This window comes from Zeugodacus cucurbitae, chromosome 4 (genome assembly GCF_028554725.1).
Source record: "Zeugodacus cucurbitae isolate PBARC_wt_2022May chromosome 4, idZeuCucr1.2, whole genome shotgun sequence".
In the NCBI taxonomy this organism is placed as follows: Eukaryota; Metazoa; Arthropoda; class Insecta; order Diptera; family Tephritidae; genus Zeugodacus; species Zeugodacus cucurbitae.
This window is the reverse complement of record NC_071669.1, coordinates 57,289,061-57,307,453: the sequence shown is the minus strand read 5'-3', so window position 1 is coordinate 57,307,453 and position 18,393 is coordinate 57,289,061. Positions and strand designations below refer to the sequence as shown.

Here is an 18,393-nt window from a genome sequence, read left to right as displayed (position 1 = left end):
AATTTAGCGCTGTGCCCAGCGGTACTTAATAAGTGAGTGGCAACTTATGTATGCACATATGTAGGTATGAATATGTTTGAATTGCGGTATTTTTTTGTTTGATGTAGATACATATGTGTGTAGTTAGTAATTTGACTAAGCAAAAATTTAATTAACTGAATATATGCTACAATAAATGTTATTTTGAGTTTATAAAAATACAAAAAAATCCTTAATTTTTTTTAAATTTCCTAATTTATATTTACCAACAAAATATATACAAGTTTTAAATTACATAATAATTTTATATTTTGCCTCGGTAAGGATCTGAACACTCATTCGATAATAATACATCCAAACCACTCGACTTCGACGATCACATATTTTATAGATTTGTTTTGTTATAATTTCAACTCAAAAAGAAGTTCATATCTCGTTCGAAATATCGGCAAATTCGAAATCATTGCAAAGTAGCAACTAATTTCAAGTTATTTAAATCATTAATAAATTTTTATAAATAATTTTCGAAATTTTGGAAATTCTAAAAATATTCGAATGCGAAATTTTTAAAATTTCGAAAATTCCAAAAAATATTTCGATTTCTAAAATTGTTATAATACTTTTTTTTCAAATTCGAATTTTAATTTTTATGATTTTCGAAATTTCGAATTTCCAAAAACTATTTCGATTTCGAAAATTGTTCTAATACTTTATTTTTTTTTCAAATTCGAATTTTAATTTTTATGATATTCGAAATTTCGAAGATTCCAAACAATATTTCGATTTCGAAAATTATTCTGAAACTTTATTTTTCAATTTTTCAAATTACAATTATTTATTAAACATAATTCACTTAGTAATTTCAACTCGTAAAAAATTTACATTGGTCAATTCGAACTCGTTGCAAAGTAACGATTCATTAGTGAATCTGAATGTCAAGTTGTTTAAATGATTAAAGATTTTTAAGTTAAGTAAAATTTTGATTCAATTCGAATTTTTGGATTATTCTACATATATTTCGATTTCGAAAATTATTCTAAAACTTTATTTTACAATTTTTCAAATTACAATTATTTATTAAACATAATTCACTTCGTTCGTTTACCTCGTTCAAAATATTGATCAATTCGAACTCGTTGCAAAGTAACGATTCATTAGTGAATCTGAATGTCAAGTTGTTTAAATTATTAAAAAATTTTAAGTTAATTGAAATTTTGATTCAATTCGAATTTTTGGATTATTCTACATATATTTCGATTTCAAAATTTTTTCAATTCTATATTTTTAAAATACCTATAATTTTTTATATTATATATTATAATTAATTCACTGCTTATTGCCTTTTTATTTATTTTTTTTTTAATTTTAATTCACCAATCTATAATACCAATTTCACAATTATTATTGAATTTTATGTTTTCGAACTGGTGCGATCTTATTATTAAAAAAAATATATATATCAAAAAGCTCAAAAAGTGACATTTTGGCAGTTGAGAATAAGTTTGGTATGCAAACAGATCTCTACAAATATTTTGTTGGTTTAATGTTGACACAAATATCCAAGATCGATATAAAACGATTTAATCGATTTAATCGACCAGTGGAAAACGAAGGAATCAAAGTTGTGGACCTAATAACTCGTTTTTTTTTATAAAGCTTAGCTGTAGAATTAATGTTCTTAATGAAATTTTGAATAGTTAACCATATTTTTCTAAAAAATTCTTGAAAAACACTAAATTATTTCTACCGTTTTTCGTTCGAATAAAATCAATTACAAATTTTAGACAAAAATGTCGAATCTCATATCCCCGTTACACACTATCTATAAGTATAATATATGTATATTGAGAATGCATATTTCCTGGGTCATTCTGAAGAAAGCAACGCTAACCGCACATTAAGTTTGCCAGAATGTATAGAGTTATGCAATTTGCACGATCTTTGTTTTTTTTTCCTCCGCAAAGGAAATGCCATCAAACTAATGCAAAAGAATGAAAGGGCAAGCAAACAAACGAAACGTCATCGTCAGACGAAGAGCAAGCAACCAATACCAACACAATCAACCACTTATCGAGTTCAATGTGCTTAGTTACAGCAAAGCTCAGCAGCGACAGCGACTGCAACGGAAGAGGCAACGAAATGTAGTTAGCATTGAAAGTGGATGCAGCAACGACGGCGTCGACAACAACAACAACACAACACATGCGAAATTTGCAAACATTTTGTAGATACATATGTGTATGTATGTGTGTGTGTGTGATCAGGTGTAGATACGTATGACTGAAGCGAAATTTGCACGCATGTGAACTGTTGCAACGAACACATGTGCAGTGTGTGTGTGTGTGTGTCTGCTTCCACTGCTCGACCTATTGGCTACAGTCAATGCCTCATTGGTGTTGTTTTTATTGTTGTTGTTGTGGTTATTCTGCGGCCAAGACAAATCTGTGTAGAACAAAAGCGTGTGGAATCGCTGCAAAGTGAATGATCTCTGGACAAACAAGCAAAAAAAAGCAAAAAATACAATAACAATAACAACAACAATGCCAACGACATCATCATTACCACAGCGCACAGCATCTTGCAACGTACATACATAGCAACCAAGACGCACAGGTTGCAGAAGAATGCCAGTTCGTTGTTGCAGCAGACAGACAATCAGCAGCGTTTTATGTTTGTTGTCACTAATACCATACACAACTATTGTTGTTGGCTATGTTGTTGTGTTTGCTGGTATTGTCTGCTTACTGGCAAGCTGTTGCATGTGAATGTAGCGTAGAGCGCTAAGCTAAACTTGGCCTGTAAAAACATCATTGCTGAAATAAAAATTATGACCAAACAACGAAAGTCGAAAAATTCAGAATTCACCAAAGCAACAACTACAATAACTACACAGCAAAGCGAATAGTTAAAAGAACTTTCTGCAGTTTTTGTGTTGCAAGCGCATCTTCTGTGCAGCTTCGCGTTTACTCATACATATGTATGTGGTTGTATATTCAGCAGCACATGTCCATATGTTTGCTTGTTCATATGGGATTGTATGCAAAACTTTACCTTTGTAGTTGTTGTTGTCGCTGCGTCTTGACGTTGCTTTTGTTGCATCAGCGCAGAATGTCAAGGAACTTTACTCGTCACTGCCAACTATGACCAAATATATTTACATATGTATGTATATAGTCTTCTGTGAGTTTCGCTTTTTCTTTTACTCTCTCAAATTGGCTTTTTTCTCCTTTGCATACTTTTTTATTTTTATTTTAATTTCTAATTTTTTAAAAGTAGTGAATCTTTTGCCTGGTGGTTCTTCATTTAAGCGCCGATATTCTGAAATTCTTACTGCCTATTGAAATCAAACAGATTTATTTTGAATTAATTAATTTTATTTTATTAAGCATCTTCAAGAGATCCAAAATAAAGCCTCGATGATTTCATCGATCCGCGATAAGAACCGAACTCGCCGAGATTTGAATCAAACCGTTTATCTCTCGTTCGAAATGTCGAAAATAATATTTTGATTTTTTACCTGAAACTTCCATCGAGCACTGTCCAGATAATTTAAATTGAATTGAAAATAGTATATACAGTTGTTTTCCGAAATAACGAACACATTAATTGTCAGTCCTGTTCGTTATATCGAATTTTTCGTTAATTCGAGTACTCACTTAGCGGTATGTTTTTCAATAAAAGTGAGTTAAATATCCGTAAATTGCAGTTTAATCAATTGTTTTATTAATTATTTGTTAAAAAATGAAAAACCATAACAAAACAATTGAAATCCAATAAATTCTTCCAAAAAGGGCCAATTCTGACACTTATACTTCTATTTGGTGCTGATCAATAATTTTACGTTTTTTTATAAAATTCAAAACTTTTTCAATTTACACATATTTTGAATTTTTTCAAGCTGTATTTTTAATTCTGGTTCGATGTTATTTGGTTTTTTTTCGCATTTCTTTCCTTATTGAGCACCTTATGTGAGTGTACTATTTTTCCAGACAATCACTTTTGAGTCTGTGAAAGAGGAAATAGTCGCTGGCGGCCAAATCTGTTGTAGTTCAAAACGTAATTCCATACATTTATTGTCAATTTTATTATTATAAAATATAGCTAGTTAATAACACATACATATTTTGATTTTCAACAAATTTTATTCAACCTTGTATTGAAATTATTTAATTGCCTACAAAATACATAATAATTGACAATTTTAAGTGTCATATTGGAAAAAATTATATCTGTTATAAAAATAAAAAGGAAATAAAAAAGCAATTAAATAAATTAGTACTATGGCAATAATTTTGTTTATTTAAATATTTATCTAATGTGATACATTTGTAATTTTGCCTTTCAAACAAACAATTTTAATTAAATCACTCTACGATATTTAGTACAATTACATCAAATTACCAAGCTTGAAAATAACTGTGATTTTCAAACACTTTTTTAACTACCGAGTTTCGTTTTAATTTCGTTCAATAAAATGACACGCCTTATTATTAAATTTAAATTGATAATAATTTATTATTTACGGAATAATTCTACTAAAATGTAAACCAATGCAAAAAATTGAGTACATTTTGAGTACATTTCGAACATGAAACGTGCCGTAATTAATGTATTGCGCAAAAAAGCACATACATATGTACATATATAAATATATATTATTTATGGAAGATCTACTTTTTCCAAGTAATAAAAAGTGCAACACAATTAAGGCAAGGGAGTACATATTTATTATATATACATATATGTATGTATGCATGGCGACCTTTGATAACGAAAAATAAATTATCAGTAATAATATACACAGGCATAAAACTCGGCATACTATATAATTATTGGGTATGTAGTATTATTTGTATAATTTCTTTGTGTTTGTAATTGCAAGCAATTACGCCACAGCATTGTTTTTTGCAATGTTTCAACGTGTCAGCCAATATAAATATATACATATATCCGATTATTAATATATGTATATACGCACAGAGAAATTTCACTATACACTATATAATGTTTGCACGTTCCACCGGTCTATCTTGTGCATTAATCTCTGCTAATTCCATAATATACTTTTCAGATACACCCTAATTGAGTCAATTAGTAATTGTTTTCCGCATATATTAGTACAGATAATTTACTAATTTTCAGAAACTTAAATGAGTCAATTAAAAATTTGAAACAATTAGCAAATTGACTAAATTAAGAGCTTGTCTGAAACTTCTGTATAAAAAGCACGTTTGTGCATTATATATGAATTCTACAAAAATAAAAAACAAGGCATGCAAGCAGATAGCTATTTTGCTAATTAAATTGAGTAATTTTTTTTTAATGAACAGATGATTAGCTACTCATTTTTAAAAACATATTTAGGTCAATAAAAAAATTAAACAATTAGCAAATTGACTAAATTAGGAGCCTGTCTAAAACTAATATATAGAAAGCTTGCTTGTAATCCATACAGTTTACGGAAAAAAAATCAGACCTTTAAAGATGTAGCTAATTAGCTAACTTCATTGAGTCAATTAGCAATTTTTTAATCAATTATAATGTAGATAATTTGCTACTCATTTTCAAAAACATAATTGAGTCAATAAAAAATGGTAAACAATTAGCTAATTGACTAAATTAAGAGCCTGTCTGGAGGTGCTGTATAAAAAACACGGTTGTGAAACATATATTTTACAAAAAAAAGGTATACAAGCAGGTAGCCAATTTGCGAACTTAATTAAGTCAATTAGCAATATTTGCAATCAATTATAGTATGGACAATTCACTAATTGACTAAATTAAGTGTATGTACATTTCTGGATCACACATTTTTAGACTAAAAGATAGACAACAACAACAACAAATACTTAATCGAGTTGTAAATACTTTATTATTATAATTCATATTATTGTTTAACAAAATTACGTTCAAAAATTTCCAAGCTGGAAAATATACGTTATTTATACAACTTTGCCTCCAATTATTTAAAGCACAATCGCAGTACAGTGTGCCAAACACACACTACAACTGCGTTAATTTAATAATTTTTTTTTTATCAAAACAATATAAAATAATTGCTTTCTTCTAACTAATTAACTATGGAAAAAAAGCCAAAATATCGAAAACAATTTACCAAAGCGACGCTCACGTCACACAGCGGCAACTTTTTGCCCTGACATTGAATTCATTTCGGAAACTCACGCTTACTGCGCTTATGAGAATACAATATGTATGTATGTATGCGTGTGTGTATAAATTATTTATTACACACATACAAGCGCATGAATTAAAAAAAATATATTTAACTATATATATGATATATGCATATATGTATGTATAAGAAATCATCTTTTTTTATTGTTTACTAGCCAATCTTGTTTGTTGCTTTTTGCAAGCTGTATCAATATTGACACTGACTGTGGCTGTGACTGTGACTGTGGCCTAAAATGGCTGCACTGCACTGATAAAAAAAAATCCATGCATACACACACACACACACGCTTATAAAAAATATTTATATAATTTTTTTATATATAACATATATATGAGTATGTATGTATGTATGTATGTATAATATTGTCAAAATGTTATGTGGCAATTCTACTGCTTAGCTTCTTCTTCTTCTTCTCCAGCGTGATTACGTTGGTGCATTTTTTTCGGCACATTTCACAGCATTTAGTCAAAATTTTGCCTTCACTGCCGCTGGACGTGTTGTCACTTGTGCAGCAACACAATGCAATAAATATTGCCAAAAAACGAAACAGAAACAGTAGTGAAAAGTGCTTAACACTGTGCGGGGGTATTCTTATCGCCATTAAAAAAAAAACGCGAATGATAACAATTGAAGTCACCCAATTACCTACATTCGCTGCGTGTGACTACTTGACATAGCAACCTAATTATTTTTGTTGGTGTATTTTGTGCACGCATACGCAGAATATAGAGCATAAAAGCAGTAAATAAATACAACAAAAATAAAAAAAAATTTTATAAATAGTTTGATAAATTTCAAGGGCAATTTTGTGTATTGAAAGTGAAATCGCAGTGATAACTAAAAATACGCAACCGAAACCGTTTCGATTATTATCAAAAGTGCAATAAAGATAGCAGAAAAATTCAGTTTGTTAAATAAAAGTTTAGTTGAAAACGAAAGTGCAATTCATTTATAGTGACGCTAGTTCATGCAATACATATAAATAGCAAAGGTATGTTTGTGTATTGGTGTTTGTCATTTTAAATTGCCATTTGTTATCTATTAACCTTCAAATGGTTCAGTTGCCTCACCTGCTGTGTACCTTATGACTCTGCTATCTCAACACAAATACATGCATACATAACTGTAATGTAATTTGGCAAGTTGGTAGTATATTTATGCGATTGCATTATTTTAACGACGTAATTATAACTTAATATGTGTATGAGGGTTGTGCTTAAAGTGGCGGAAGTTAGTTAAAAAATTGCTTAAGTTCTATAAAAAAAATATTTTTTTTGGCTTACCAAAACCAACTCCTTCATCGAAATTTCTCTCCCTGTCTCTCTCTAAATTTTTTTTTCAAATTTTCCTATATTTCTATAATCTATATATTAGCATTAAGGGGTTATTACATGGGTTTCGTAGGTTCAAAAAATCGATTTTTTTTCATATTAATTTCTACAACATCTCAAGAATATTAACCTAAATTTTCAAGTCGATCCGAATAATAGTTTTGGAGCTACAGCCTCTGGAAGGTGTGCGCTCCAAGTCAGGTATTATTGTTACTCAAAACTTTAAACACGTTTTTCTCGGAACCGTGATTTCAAAGTCGGTTGTCAACTGTTCTCGAAAACTACTCAACCGATCTTGATGAAATTTTGCACAGGTGTTCGAGATACAATTTACTCGTGCTTAAACGCATGATTTTTTTTCTATTACAACTATTAAAAACAAAAATAAAATGTCAAGCAAATTTCACTGAAATTTTTATTTTTTTTTGGAAAAATTTATGCCAAAATTACAATTTTTAGTTTTTTTGTCTTTCCTTCGTTCAAGCACGAGTTTATGGTCTTACCTAAAACACTTATTTTTGTTAGGAGTAATGCTGACAACGCGGACGCACCTTTTTTCCGATGGGTCACCGGAATGACGTCAATATGGAGGATTTTTAATTTTTATATTTTTGAAAATTTCAGAAATTATTCTTTAAATATGTAACTATAAGACAGAAAAAATTTTGATTTAAATAAATAGCTTTTTACATAGAAAAAATATTTAAAATGGGCCTTTTTTACCCGACAAAACCCATGTAACCCCTTAATGCTGTATAAATAAGTAATTATCACCCATGGAACAAAGTTGTTAAACAATTTTAAACAATTAGCTAATTGACTAAATTAAGAACCTTTCTGGAGCTAATGCATAAATATTGAAAAAAAAACAAATCATGTTAGCTAATTCACTAACTTTATTGAGTCAATTAGCAGTTTTTCAATCAATTATAGTGTAGATAATTAATTACTAAATTTCAAAAACATAATTGACAATTACCTAATTGACTAAATTAAGAGCCTGTCTGGAGGTACTGTATAAAAGGCACGCTTGTAAACCATATATTTAAAAAACAAGGTATGCTAGCTAATGTTCAAACTTAATTGAGTCAATTAGCAATTTTTTCAATCATTTATAGTATAGAGCAAATAAATATTATGCGACTGGACCATGATCAGATCAGATACTAGGCCCTTCAGAGATCAGCAGTGCAAATAGCCAACAACTATTGCTAAACTTATATATATTATAAATAGAGAAGAAACAAACTACTATTTAGCGTGGGTTCAACTTTGACAAGTATCATATCTTCAGATACCTTATCTTGATTGACTTCTGGTATTACAAAACATTTGTATGGAGTTAATTTATAAGTTCAACTAGGATAGGTCTAGGAATGTTAAAGCTTTCTCCTACTGATAATGGGTTGACAAGCTATAGAAAGATTTCAATTTTTTTCTTATAAAACGATAACCTCTAATAAAAAAAAAAACCAAACCATTTTTAAAACCGTGATTCCTTCACCAAAGTCTTCGAATAACTTTGTAACCAACTTAACCTTTTTCATTTGTCTGGAGAAGTTCATTCTTGCGACCGCTATCGACTTTTTATTTAAGATAGACATATATCAGCTTTATGAAAAAATGAATTTGTAGCCTCAGAAACTTTATTGAAATCTATGATAAGTCCTGGTTCTTAAATTTTACTCTAAAACTTCTAAAGTCGCGGTATAAACCTTATCATACCAACAGAAGAGGGTGCAGATTTTATTTTTTTTAACCAAAGTAAGTGATCTAGAAATATCTGACAGCTATATGACTATGTCATTGTTATCTTTACTTCACAATCCTTCTGCCAGCCTCAATGGAACCCATTAATAAAATGTTGGGTCCCATTAAAAACTAAAATAAATTATTTATTGTTTTTGTTTAATTTTTGAGAATTTTCGATATCTAATTTCTTGAATTATCTTCTACTTTCAGACACTGCCATATAAAAAACAGAAGCTGCAAACTTTACAACCTTCAACTTCAAAACTACCTCGTTTAAGCTACAAAATATTGAAATAATTCATAAACCGATCAAAAAACAGCTGCCAGTGTCTTTAAAAAGACACCAACAAAACAACAAACGCATAAAATAACTAACTAAACTATACAAAAACTACCGGGGAACTCCACTTTTATTAACTACAATACAATAACAAGGAACAGAAATCGAAAATGGATGAATATCTTGTAGAAATCTCATAGAATACTTCAATTTGGAAAACACAATTTCCCAATTACAACCATATTGAATCCAAACCCAACCCGCAATAAATAACCCAACACCACTACAGTTCCAAAACAGTCCTACACCACCTACTACCCCTACCAATCAGCGGCGTCATCAACAAAAAAATATGAATCCCTCGACAAATGCTAGCGATGTCGATGCCGCGGCAAATCCACAAATGCACAATTTTCAGTCACCTCAACGGCAGATAAAGACAAGCACAGCTTCCAGTCCAGCTGGTACACCCTACAAACAGAATGGCAGCAATGGTGATGCCAGCTTAAATGGTACACCATTACACAATGGACACGGCAACGGCACGAACGGTTACCAGAATGGCACGCGGCGTGATTCCACACAAGCCTGGACTCCGCTACTCTCTAACGGTAATGGCAATAGTGCTGCAGTAGCTAATGGTAATGGCAATGCTGCTGGCTTGACTGACAGCAACTTAGTTGCTACAGCTGGCATTAATGGTGCTGAAGACGGCGGCCTAGTGGGACAAGAGGCGAATGAAACTCTCGGTGATCCCACCACTGTACTGTATACCACATCGACCAGTAACAACAACGAATGGAAAGATGCCGAACAAATAAATAACCTCAAAAATGGACTACTACATTATCCGGTTAATCATCAGGGCAATAACAATGGTTCGCTAATGAACGGCAAGAATGGTATTGGTTTGGGTGTGCCAGACAAGTATGATGAACAAGATCCCCTCACCGGCTTATACGCACAGAAGAATACACGAACGCGTGAACCGGATGAATCGGATACAGATTCCGAGTTGAGTAATGGCGATCGACAGGCGCCCGGTTGCGGTTTGTTTGGCTGTCGACCGAAATGGGCGCGCAACTTCGCATCGACCAATGTTTTCATGGTGGTCTTTTTGCTCGCCTACATTTTACAGGGCATGTATATGACATATTTCGTGTCGGTGATCACTACCATCGAGAAACTATTTCAGATAAAATCGAAAACGACAGGTTTTCTGCTAAGCGCCAGTGAGATGGGTCAAATAAGTACCGCTATGTTGTTAACCTACTTTGCTGGACGCGGTCATCGCCCACGTTGGATCGCTTGCGGCATGGTATTATTCTCCATTGCAGCTTTCGCTTGCTCATTGCCGCATTTTATATTTGGCAAACAATTGATGCAATCACTTGATACACTCAGTAATGGCGGTAATGGTGGTAATGCGGCAATGCGCGCCTTAAATGGTCAAATGCTACACGCCAGTTATGGACTGCATGGAATGAATGACACAATGAATGCAACAAGTGCGAACGCATTGGAAGGCGGTTTCAGCGCGTTCTTGGCCAATGTGCAGGGCTCACACGAAATGAATCTGTGCATACCGGGACAGAATTCAACGAACTCCAATTCAGGTAGGTTCACTAAAGAGATATGTATAGGTTAGAAAAGATAGTGAATATTAGATTATGGAACCAGTGGGAACATCCTCTCAATTTTTGATGCGTGACTTTGGCTTTCAAGAGGTCTAAAGCCCCTTACGGTCAAAAATAGATTGGTTCTTTATTTTTTTTACTTTTTTCTTTATTTTTTACCAACTTTATTTCAACCCTCTTTTGTCTTTTTATAGAATGCGATGAGGATCAAAAAATGGAGCAGGCGTCACACTCAAAAATCACCGTTATTGTACTGTGCATCTTCTTCGCTAGTCTCTTGAGCTCTGGTATCGGACAAACAGCCGTAGCCACACTCGGCATACCATATATAGATGACAATGTGGCAAGTAAACAATCACCCATGTACATGGCTATAACGATTGGTGTACGCATTTTGGGACCCGCATCCGGTTTCATAGTCGGCTCGTTTTGTACACGCTGGTATGTGAATTTCTCAAATCCCGGCTTCGATGCCAGCGATCCACGTTGGATTGGCGCTTGGTGGCTGGGACCGGTTGGCATCGGTACTCTGATGTTGCTGTCATCCATTGCAATGTTCTCATTCCCGAAGCAGTTGCGTGGCAAACGAAACCCCAATGCCGGCGAGGCTAAAGCGGAGGGCGGTGATGAAGCTGCCGCAGCTGTGGAGGTCAATGAGAAGCCAAAGCTGAGAGGTTTGCTAACTTCCATGTTTGACAAATGTTTGACAAATATAAGTGTTAACATTTTCAATATTTTTTTCTCTTATCTCAAAGATTTTCCAAAGACCGTGCGACGTCAACTTAAAAATGACATTCTGATGTTCCGCACTGCTTCTTGTGTTTTCCATCTGCTGCCAATTGCTGGTCTCTACACATTTCTACCGAAATACCTCGAAACACAGTTCCGTTTAACCACCTATGATGCCAGCATGATTGCGGCCTTTTGCGGCATACTCGTAATGGGTGTCGGTATTGTCATATCCGGTTTAGTCATATTGAAATTGAAGCCATCGGCGCGTTCTGTAGCCGCTTGGATTGCATTTACAGCGTTATTCTACTCGGCCGGCATGGTGGTGTTGATGTTCGTCGGCTGTAGCATGACCGATTTTGCTGGTTATAAGGGTCCAACGAGTGATTCGTAAGTACCAAGCACCGTTATAATTTATATATTCATATTTTATTCCGAATTCGCTTGTAATTATAGGCCTGCCATGATCGAACCAGCATGTGACCTCAATTGTTCCTGTGATACGGGCAATTACGCCCCCATTTGCGGCATGGATGGTCGTATATATATCTCCACCTGTCATGCTGGTTGTGCGGCCTCAACAATGACTGAGAATGGCACACTATTCAGTAACTGTACATGCATTCCAGATTGTAAGTTTGAAAGTGTTACTCACACACACACAATTGCAGATTATACATTTACATATATACATTTACTCACAATTTTCATAATCGTTCATAGCATGTGCACATTGCGTATACGTAACATTTTGCATAAATTTCTAAATTCATCATATTATGAAAGCATACTATTTTCATTTATGTAAATCATAAGAATTTTAATTTTTTATTGAGATATTTTATAATAGATAAATAATTTATATAAAGAGTTTTTCAATAAGCGCGCTACAAACGGTTCGGGATATCAATGACATTATTTATTCCTGTGAAAGTCCAAGTCCATATCTGTCAATTCGGGCCAGAAATATTCGGTTATCATTGAGCGGTATACCATTCACAGTAACGTGCCGGTCTTGATCTTCACGGAAGAAGTACGGTCCAATGATTTCGCCGTCCCATAAGCCGCACTGAAGCGTAATTTTTTCGGGATGCAATGGTAACTCATGTAGTACATGTGGATTGCTACCTGACCAATAACACATATTTTGCTTATTGGCGAAGTCATTCAGCCAGAAATGAGCCTCATCTCTACGTAGGACGTAGTGCTCTTAAAGTTGAGGTCACTGACTCCGAATTTCGGTACAAAATTTTAAGAATTTCGACTCGTTGTTGGATCGTATATCTTGCCATGATCAAATGGCAAAGCTTACTGATATAGCGTCGTCTGTCTACTTTTGTAGCGCCTTATTGAAAACCCCTTTATTATTTTATACAATTTTGAAATTTTGAGAATTATATCAGAAATTCAGTAGGAGACTCTCAATGATACAAGGGTTGCTAACATATTTCTCTACTAACATTTGAAATATGAACTCTGTGATGGTTGATAACAATATTTTTGATTTTCAAAATATTATTCAATATGCTGTATACTACTTTCCTTTCTTTTGAACCAGTTTTGAACCAATTTTCGAAACATTTTCTTCAACCGTTAAGAACCTCCAATTCACTGTTATGGCCTGTCATAAATTTTAGACTATTCTAAGTTCTTTGACGTCTTTGTGGTTATAAGAACTCAAGTACCAAACATCTTTCGAAAATATTCGTGGTTTAGTTATTTTTATCACCGAAATGAAGTATGAAAGACACTGTAGACAATATTAAGCAAATATTTCTGAGTTGCGGTAAAATAAGTAAAATATGAGTTAGTACTAGGCAAAGAACTAATAGAGAAAAGCCAGAAAAATAAATAGTAACCCACATATTACAGTTATAAAACAATATGTTTTCGCCATTTTCTTTAAATGATACCATTACAAATCAAGTTTTTGATTAAAATATTTTCTTCTTAAAGGGGTGGTGATAGTCAGAGACACAAAAAATGAGAATTTTCATTGATTTTTTTTGCTATTAAATCCTGATATCTTACAAAAGTTTTGACTTGAAGACATGAGAATTTGAAAAAATAAATTATAATTTTCAAAGTAATTACTGTTTGTGTTGACTCAGTTCCAAAAAAAGGTCCTTGCATTGACAACCATAAGTCTTTGGAGATTTATCTAAAGTTAATAGGATAAGAAAAATTTGTTTTGTAAATAGATAATCCTGGGACTAAACGAAGCTTTTTTCTATTTTTTCAAAAATTAACAAAATGGCGAGCTCAGAAATTTTTTTTCTAGATTTTTGGAAAAATTTGAAAAGATTTGGTCTTAAAAAATTGAAAATTTTGAAAAACAAAAAGCCTTCGATCAAGCCCTGGATTACTATGTATTTTTAAAGCTGTATAAATTTCATAAAATTCAACTGAGTGGTTTTCGAATTACAGTTGTCAACAGTTCAAAAAACATAGTTTTGAAAAAAAACCCATTTAAATTTTCACACTAGCGTTTTGTAGTGCCCGAGCGCTCTTTGTTATTTGTCGAATAACTCGAAAAGTAAATATCGGATCAACTTCAAATTTTTAGAGAATATTTTTAAGATATTACACATAACAAAAATGCAAAAAAAAAATTTTTTTGGAAAAACCTGACTACCCCTTAATTAAGTATACTATTGAAAAATTATAGTGAAGTTGAACCTATTAACAACTCCTCGTAGTGGAAGTCTTAAATCTAACTTTTACTAAAATTATTTTTAATAACTTGGTTTTCGAAGTCCTTGGTTTTATTAATTTTTTTTAGTATATACATATCTACATATATCAATCTCACATTTATATATATGTATACGTATTTATTCATATATTACATATACACATATATTTAGTGCCATTTATTGCATTGTTGTTGTTGTTTTTTTGTTTTATTTTATCATTTTCATTTATTAATTATTGCATTTTATCTCATTTGTTTTCTCATATACATTAATTATTTTTTACCCATTTCCTCGAGTCACTGTCATAACCTACCCCATTTTTCTTCTTTTCTCTTCTCTCTACCCCAACCCAACCAACTTTCTGTTGCGTGCGCGTGTTTATCTGTTCTTGCAGCTTTTAAGAACCAAGCGGTCAGCGGTTATTGCGCCAATAATTGCAAGAATTTCATATTCTTCATTATTATATTCGCCGTTTGTGTGTTCATGCATTCGACATCGGAGGTGGGCAGCATGTTATTGGTGATGCGTTGCACCCATCCAAATGGTGAGTAAAACTAAATTAAATAAAAATATATATTTTACAAATTTCACTTCAAAATTAAAATTTTTTAAAAATTATTTATAATTATAATGGAAATATTTCATAAATAGTTTTAGAAATCACAGTTGAGAAATTGTATTTAGCCGGACGTAGTACCGAAGCCATTTAGTTTAGTTTTAGAGAAGTGTTAGGATGGTTCTTAAATGACTTAAAGACCCTAGTTACACCTTTTTTATTTCAAAGAACGGGTTTTTAAATAAAATCGCTACAAAAGTATTTTTTAATTTAACCAAAAATTAAAAAAAAATAAACAAAGAAGTCCAGACCCTGAACCCAATTTTCAACGGCTTTCTAGGATATGTATATATATATATCGACCGATACCGCTGCAATCTCATGTTCATTAATCGTCGCTGGTTTGTGGGCATAGACCACAGACTTGACGTCACAGATATGCCCAACGCTTGAGGACGACGTGTGAGAGACTGATTTGGGTCTTCCACAATTGATGCGCTAGCGGCAGCAATATTCTCGACACTACGGACACTACTCGACGTTCAATTGTTGATCTGACAGGACGATTGTGATGACCATGAATTAGACGAGGTGCTCTTAAAATAAAAGCCACTGACTCCGAATTTCGGTAGCAAATTTCAAAAATTTCGCTCGTTATTGGATCGTATATATTTCCATGATGAAATGGCAAACTTTAAGAAAACCTAATTCAAAAAGAGACTGTGGCTCTTAGAAGACTGTAGTTATACTATTACATTAACAGTAAAATAAATTAAATTTCCTAATAATTTTTCTTTAAAGTCAATATATTGAGGTTAGGTTTAAGTTATTGAATATCTCAAGTGCTAGTAACGTTAGGATTAGAGAAATGGGTATTCAATACAATGCCTTTTAAAGTTAGTTCAAACATTTTTTTATAGTATATTACTTAGCCCCATTAAAATCGACCGATAACTATATTTTATTAATTCTAACCTCACATTTCAGATAAAGCCATGGCTATGGGTATCATACAATCGGCAATTGGATTATTCGGTAATGTTCCTTGTCCAATTATATATGGCGCGGTGGTGGATTCGGCGTGTCTACTCTGGAAAACGGTGTGCGGCAAGCATGGAGCCTGCTCGCTGTACGATTCGGACACGTTTAGACATTACTTCCTAGGTATGGATATATACGAAATAAAATAAAAAATAAAAATAAATTTAATAAATTTTTAATTCTCTTTTGTCTCCCCAGGTATTACCGCCGGCATAATGTTTCTGGCATTCATAATGGATTTGGTGGTGTGGAGTAAGGCGCATCGCATCGACATCACACCCGAGGATGGCAGTGAACCGCATGGCAAACAGACAGCCGCTGAGACGGAGTGCAAAAAGTCAATGGTGGCGCCAGACACAAGCGTCTGAGCAGAGCACATCAACGCTAAGGAGTGACGACTTATATAGCTGAAAGAACAAAAATACACAAAAACAAAAAACATTTGCAGAAGTGTCTTTATAGCCTTGTTTCACACAAACAAAATGTTTCAGAACGGTATTCAAAGAAAAAGTTATAGAAAATGAGCGCAGTAATTGTATGAGAATATGTAATGACGCACAATGTGTCCAAAACCGCTGGCACTTGGCGCATGTAAAGCTTAATCTGTGTGTGTGTGGGTGGGTGTATGTCACTTGTAATGACCGGAAAACAACAAAAAAACGTACAGCAAACGTGCTTTGATAGAATTTGACGACGAAGGAATGCGGAATGCGATTTTGCATTTATTGTTGATAGTTGATTTATTGATTAGTTTAGTTAAAGTTTAGTTAATGACCGTTTAGTTGTAGGCAGCAAAAATATATTTTAAAATAAAAAAAAAAAAACAGAAAAGAAACACAAAACAGAGCGCGACGTATAGAACACTAATAAAAATGCACAAGGTTTAGCATGTGTGATTAAGTTATAAATGGAAAGAAAAAAAAATCAAAAATTATAAAATATAAAATATATTGAAATACATAATACATACATACATACATATGTAGTTGGCAGTGAAATTAATATAAATAAACTTAAGCGGGTGTTACAATGTGCATATTACAGTATGTATATATATATAACTATTTATAAATATATTTTTTTTTGTAATTTTTTACTAATTTTTTTTTAAATATTTTGACTTAAATTCTCATATGTTGTAAATACATACAGACATAATATATGTATGTATGTGCGCCAAACTACTTGTATACAAGTTTTTAGTTTTTTTTTACAAAATTATAAATTTATATTTAAAGTTAATCTGCTTGCATTTGAAATTTTAGAACATGTATGTATGTATCTGTGTACCATATATAGTAAACACTTATTAATATGTCAATATTTAAAAAAAATAAATCTCAGTTATAGACTAAAAATATTATAGACTAAAATATGTTTAAAGAAAAAGGCGAAATATTTATGCATTAATACATACATACATATACATGTGTGTGTGTGTGTGTGTGTGTACATAATGTTTTCAAAAACAAGAATAAAGAGTATAAAAAAAATAAAATATAAAATATAAAATATTAAATATAAAATATAAAATATGAAATATAAAATATAAAATATAAAATATAAAATATAAAATATAAAATATAAAATATAAAATATAAAATATAAAAAATAAAATATAAAATATAAAATATAAAGTATAAATTATAAAATATAAAATATAAAATATAAAATATAAAAAATAAAATATAAAATATAAAATATAAAATATAAAATATAAAATATAAAATATAAAATATAAAATATAAAATATAAAATATAAAATATAAAATATAAAATATAAAATATAAAATATAAAATATAAAATATAAAATATAAAATAACTATAAAATATAAAATATAAAATATAAAATATAAAATATAAAATATAAAATATAAAATATAAAATATAAAATATAAAATATAAAATATAAAATATAAAATATAAAATATAAAATATAAAATATAAAATATAAAAAATAAAATAAAATAAATTTGCAACTCAAAAAAATTGCAGCAAAGTACACAGACACACATATGCATGTATATATATATATATATATATATCCAAGTGTATAAATATTTAATTAATTTGTAGTTGATATTTGCAGTAAACAAATTAAGTGGCATACAGAATTACAGAATAATATTAATATGTACAAGTGTATGTATGTATGTATATATAAACATCGTTTACAATGAATTTAAATTTCCAAA

At 31.5% G+C, this 18,393-nt stretch overlaps 3 protein-coding genes across 4 annotated transcripts in view; all 3 read left to right on the top strand.

Moving 5' to 3' along the window:
* The window catches only part of LOC105220872 (cytochrome b-c1 complex subunit 8), a 135,018-nt gene extending 125,368 nt beyond the window's left edge, over positions 1–9,650 (top strand). For both annotated transcript variants that reach the window (XM_011197417.3, XM_029046053.2), the window contains exon 6: positions 9,469–9,650. The gene's annotated coding sequence lies outside the window, so the exon portion shown is untranslated. The remainder of the gene's footprint in view (positions 1–9,468) is intronic.
* The window catches only part of LOC105220871 (uncharacterized), a 133,347-nt gene extending 123,697 nt beyond the window's left edge, over positions 1–9,650 (top strand). Inside the window, exon 4 of the mRNA XM_054229001.1 lies at positions 9,469–9,650. The gene's annotated coding sequence lies outside the window, so the exon portion shown is untranslated. The remainder of the gene's footprint in view (positions 1–9,468) is intronic.
* Positions 9,651–9,788: 138 nt separating this feature from the next.
* On the top strand, positions 9,789–17,586 carry LOC128921393 (solute carrier organic anion transporter family member 74D-like). The gene is made up of 7 exons (XM_054228997.1): positions 9,789–11,154; positions 11,370–11,849; positions 11,931–12,294; positions 12,361–12,536; positions 14,995–15,144; positions 16,144–16,320; positions 16,396–17,586. Exons 1-7 carry the CDS (start codon positions 9,891–9,893, stop codon positions 16,563–16,565), a joined length of 2,781 nt encoding a protein of 926 aa, XP_054084972.1. The 5' UTR covers positions 9,789–9,890; the 3' UTR covers positions 16,566–17,586.
* Positions 17,587–18,393: the final 807 nt, after the last annotated feature.

What these genes read in the sequence shown, in the direction of transcription:
- LOC128921393 (XM_054228997.1), top strand. Translation starts at nt 9,891, where the DNA reads ATGAATCCCTCGACAAATGCTAGCGATGTCGATGCCGCGGCAAATCCA. An exon ending in GCGTTGCACCCATCCAAATG is followed by an intron (nt 15,145 to 16,143) that starts GTGAGTAAAACT and finishes CTCACATTTCAG; the next exon opens with ATAAAGCCATGGCTATGGGT. An exon ending in GTTTAGACATTACTTCCTAG is followed by an intron (nt 16,321 to 16,395) that starts GTATGGATATAT and finishes TTGTCTCCCCAG; the next exon opens with GTATTACCGCCGGCATAATG.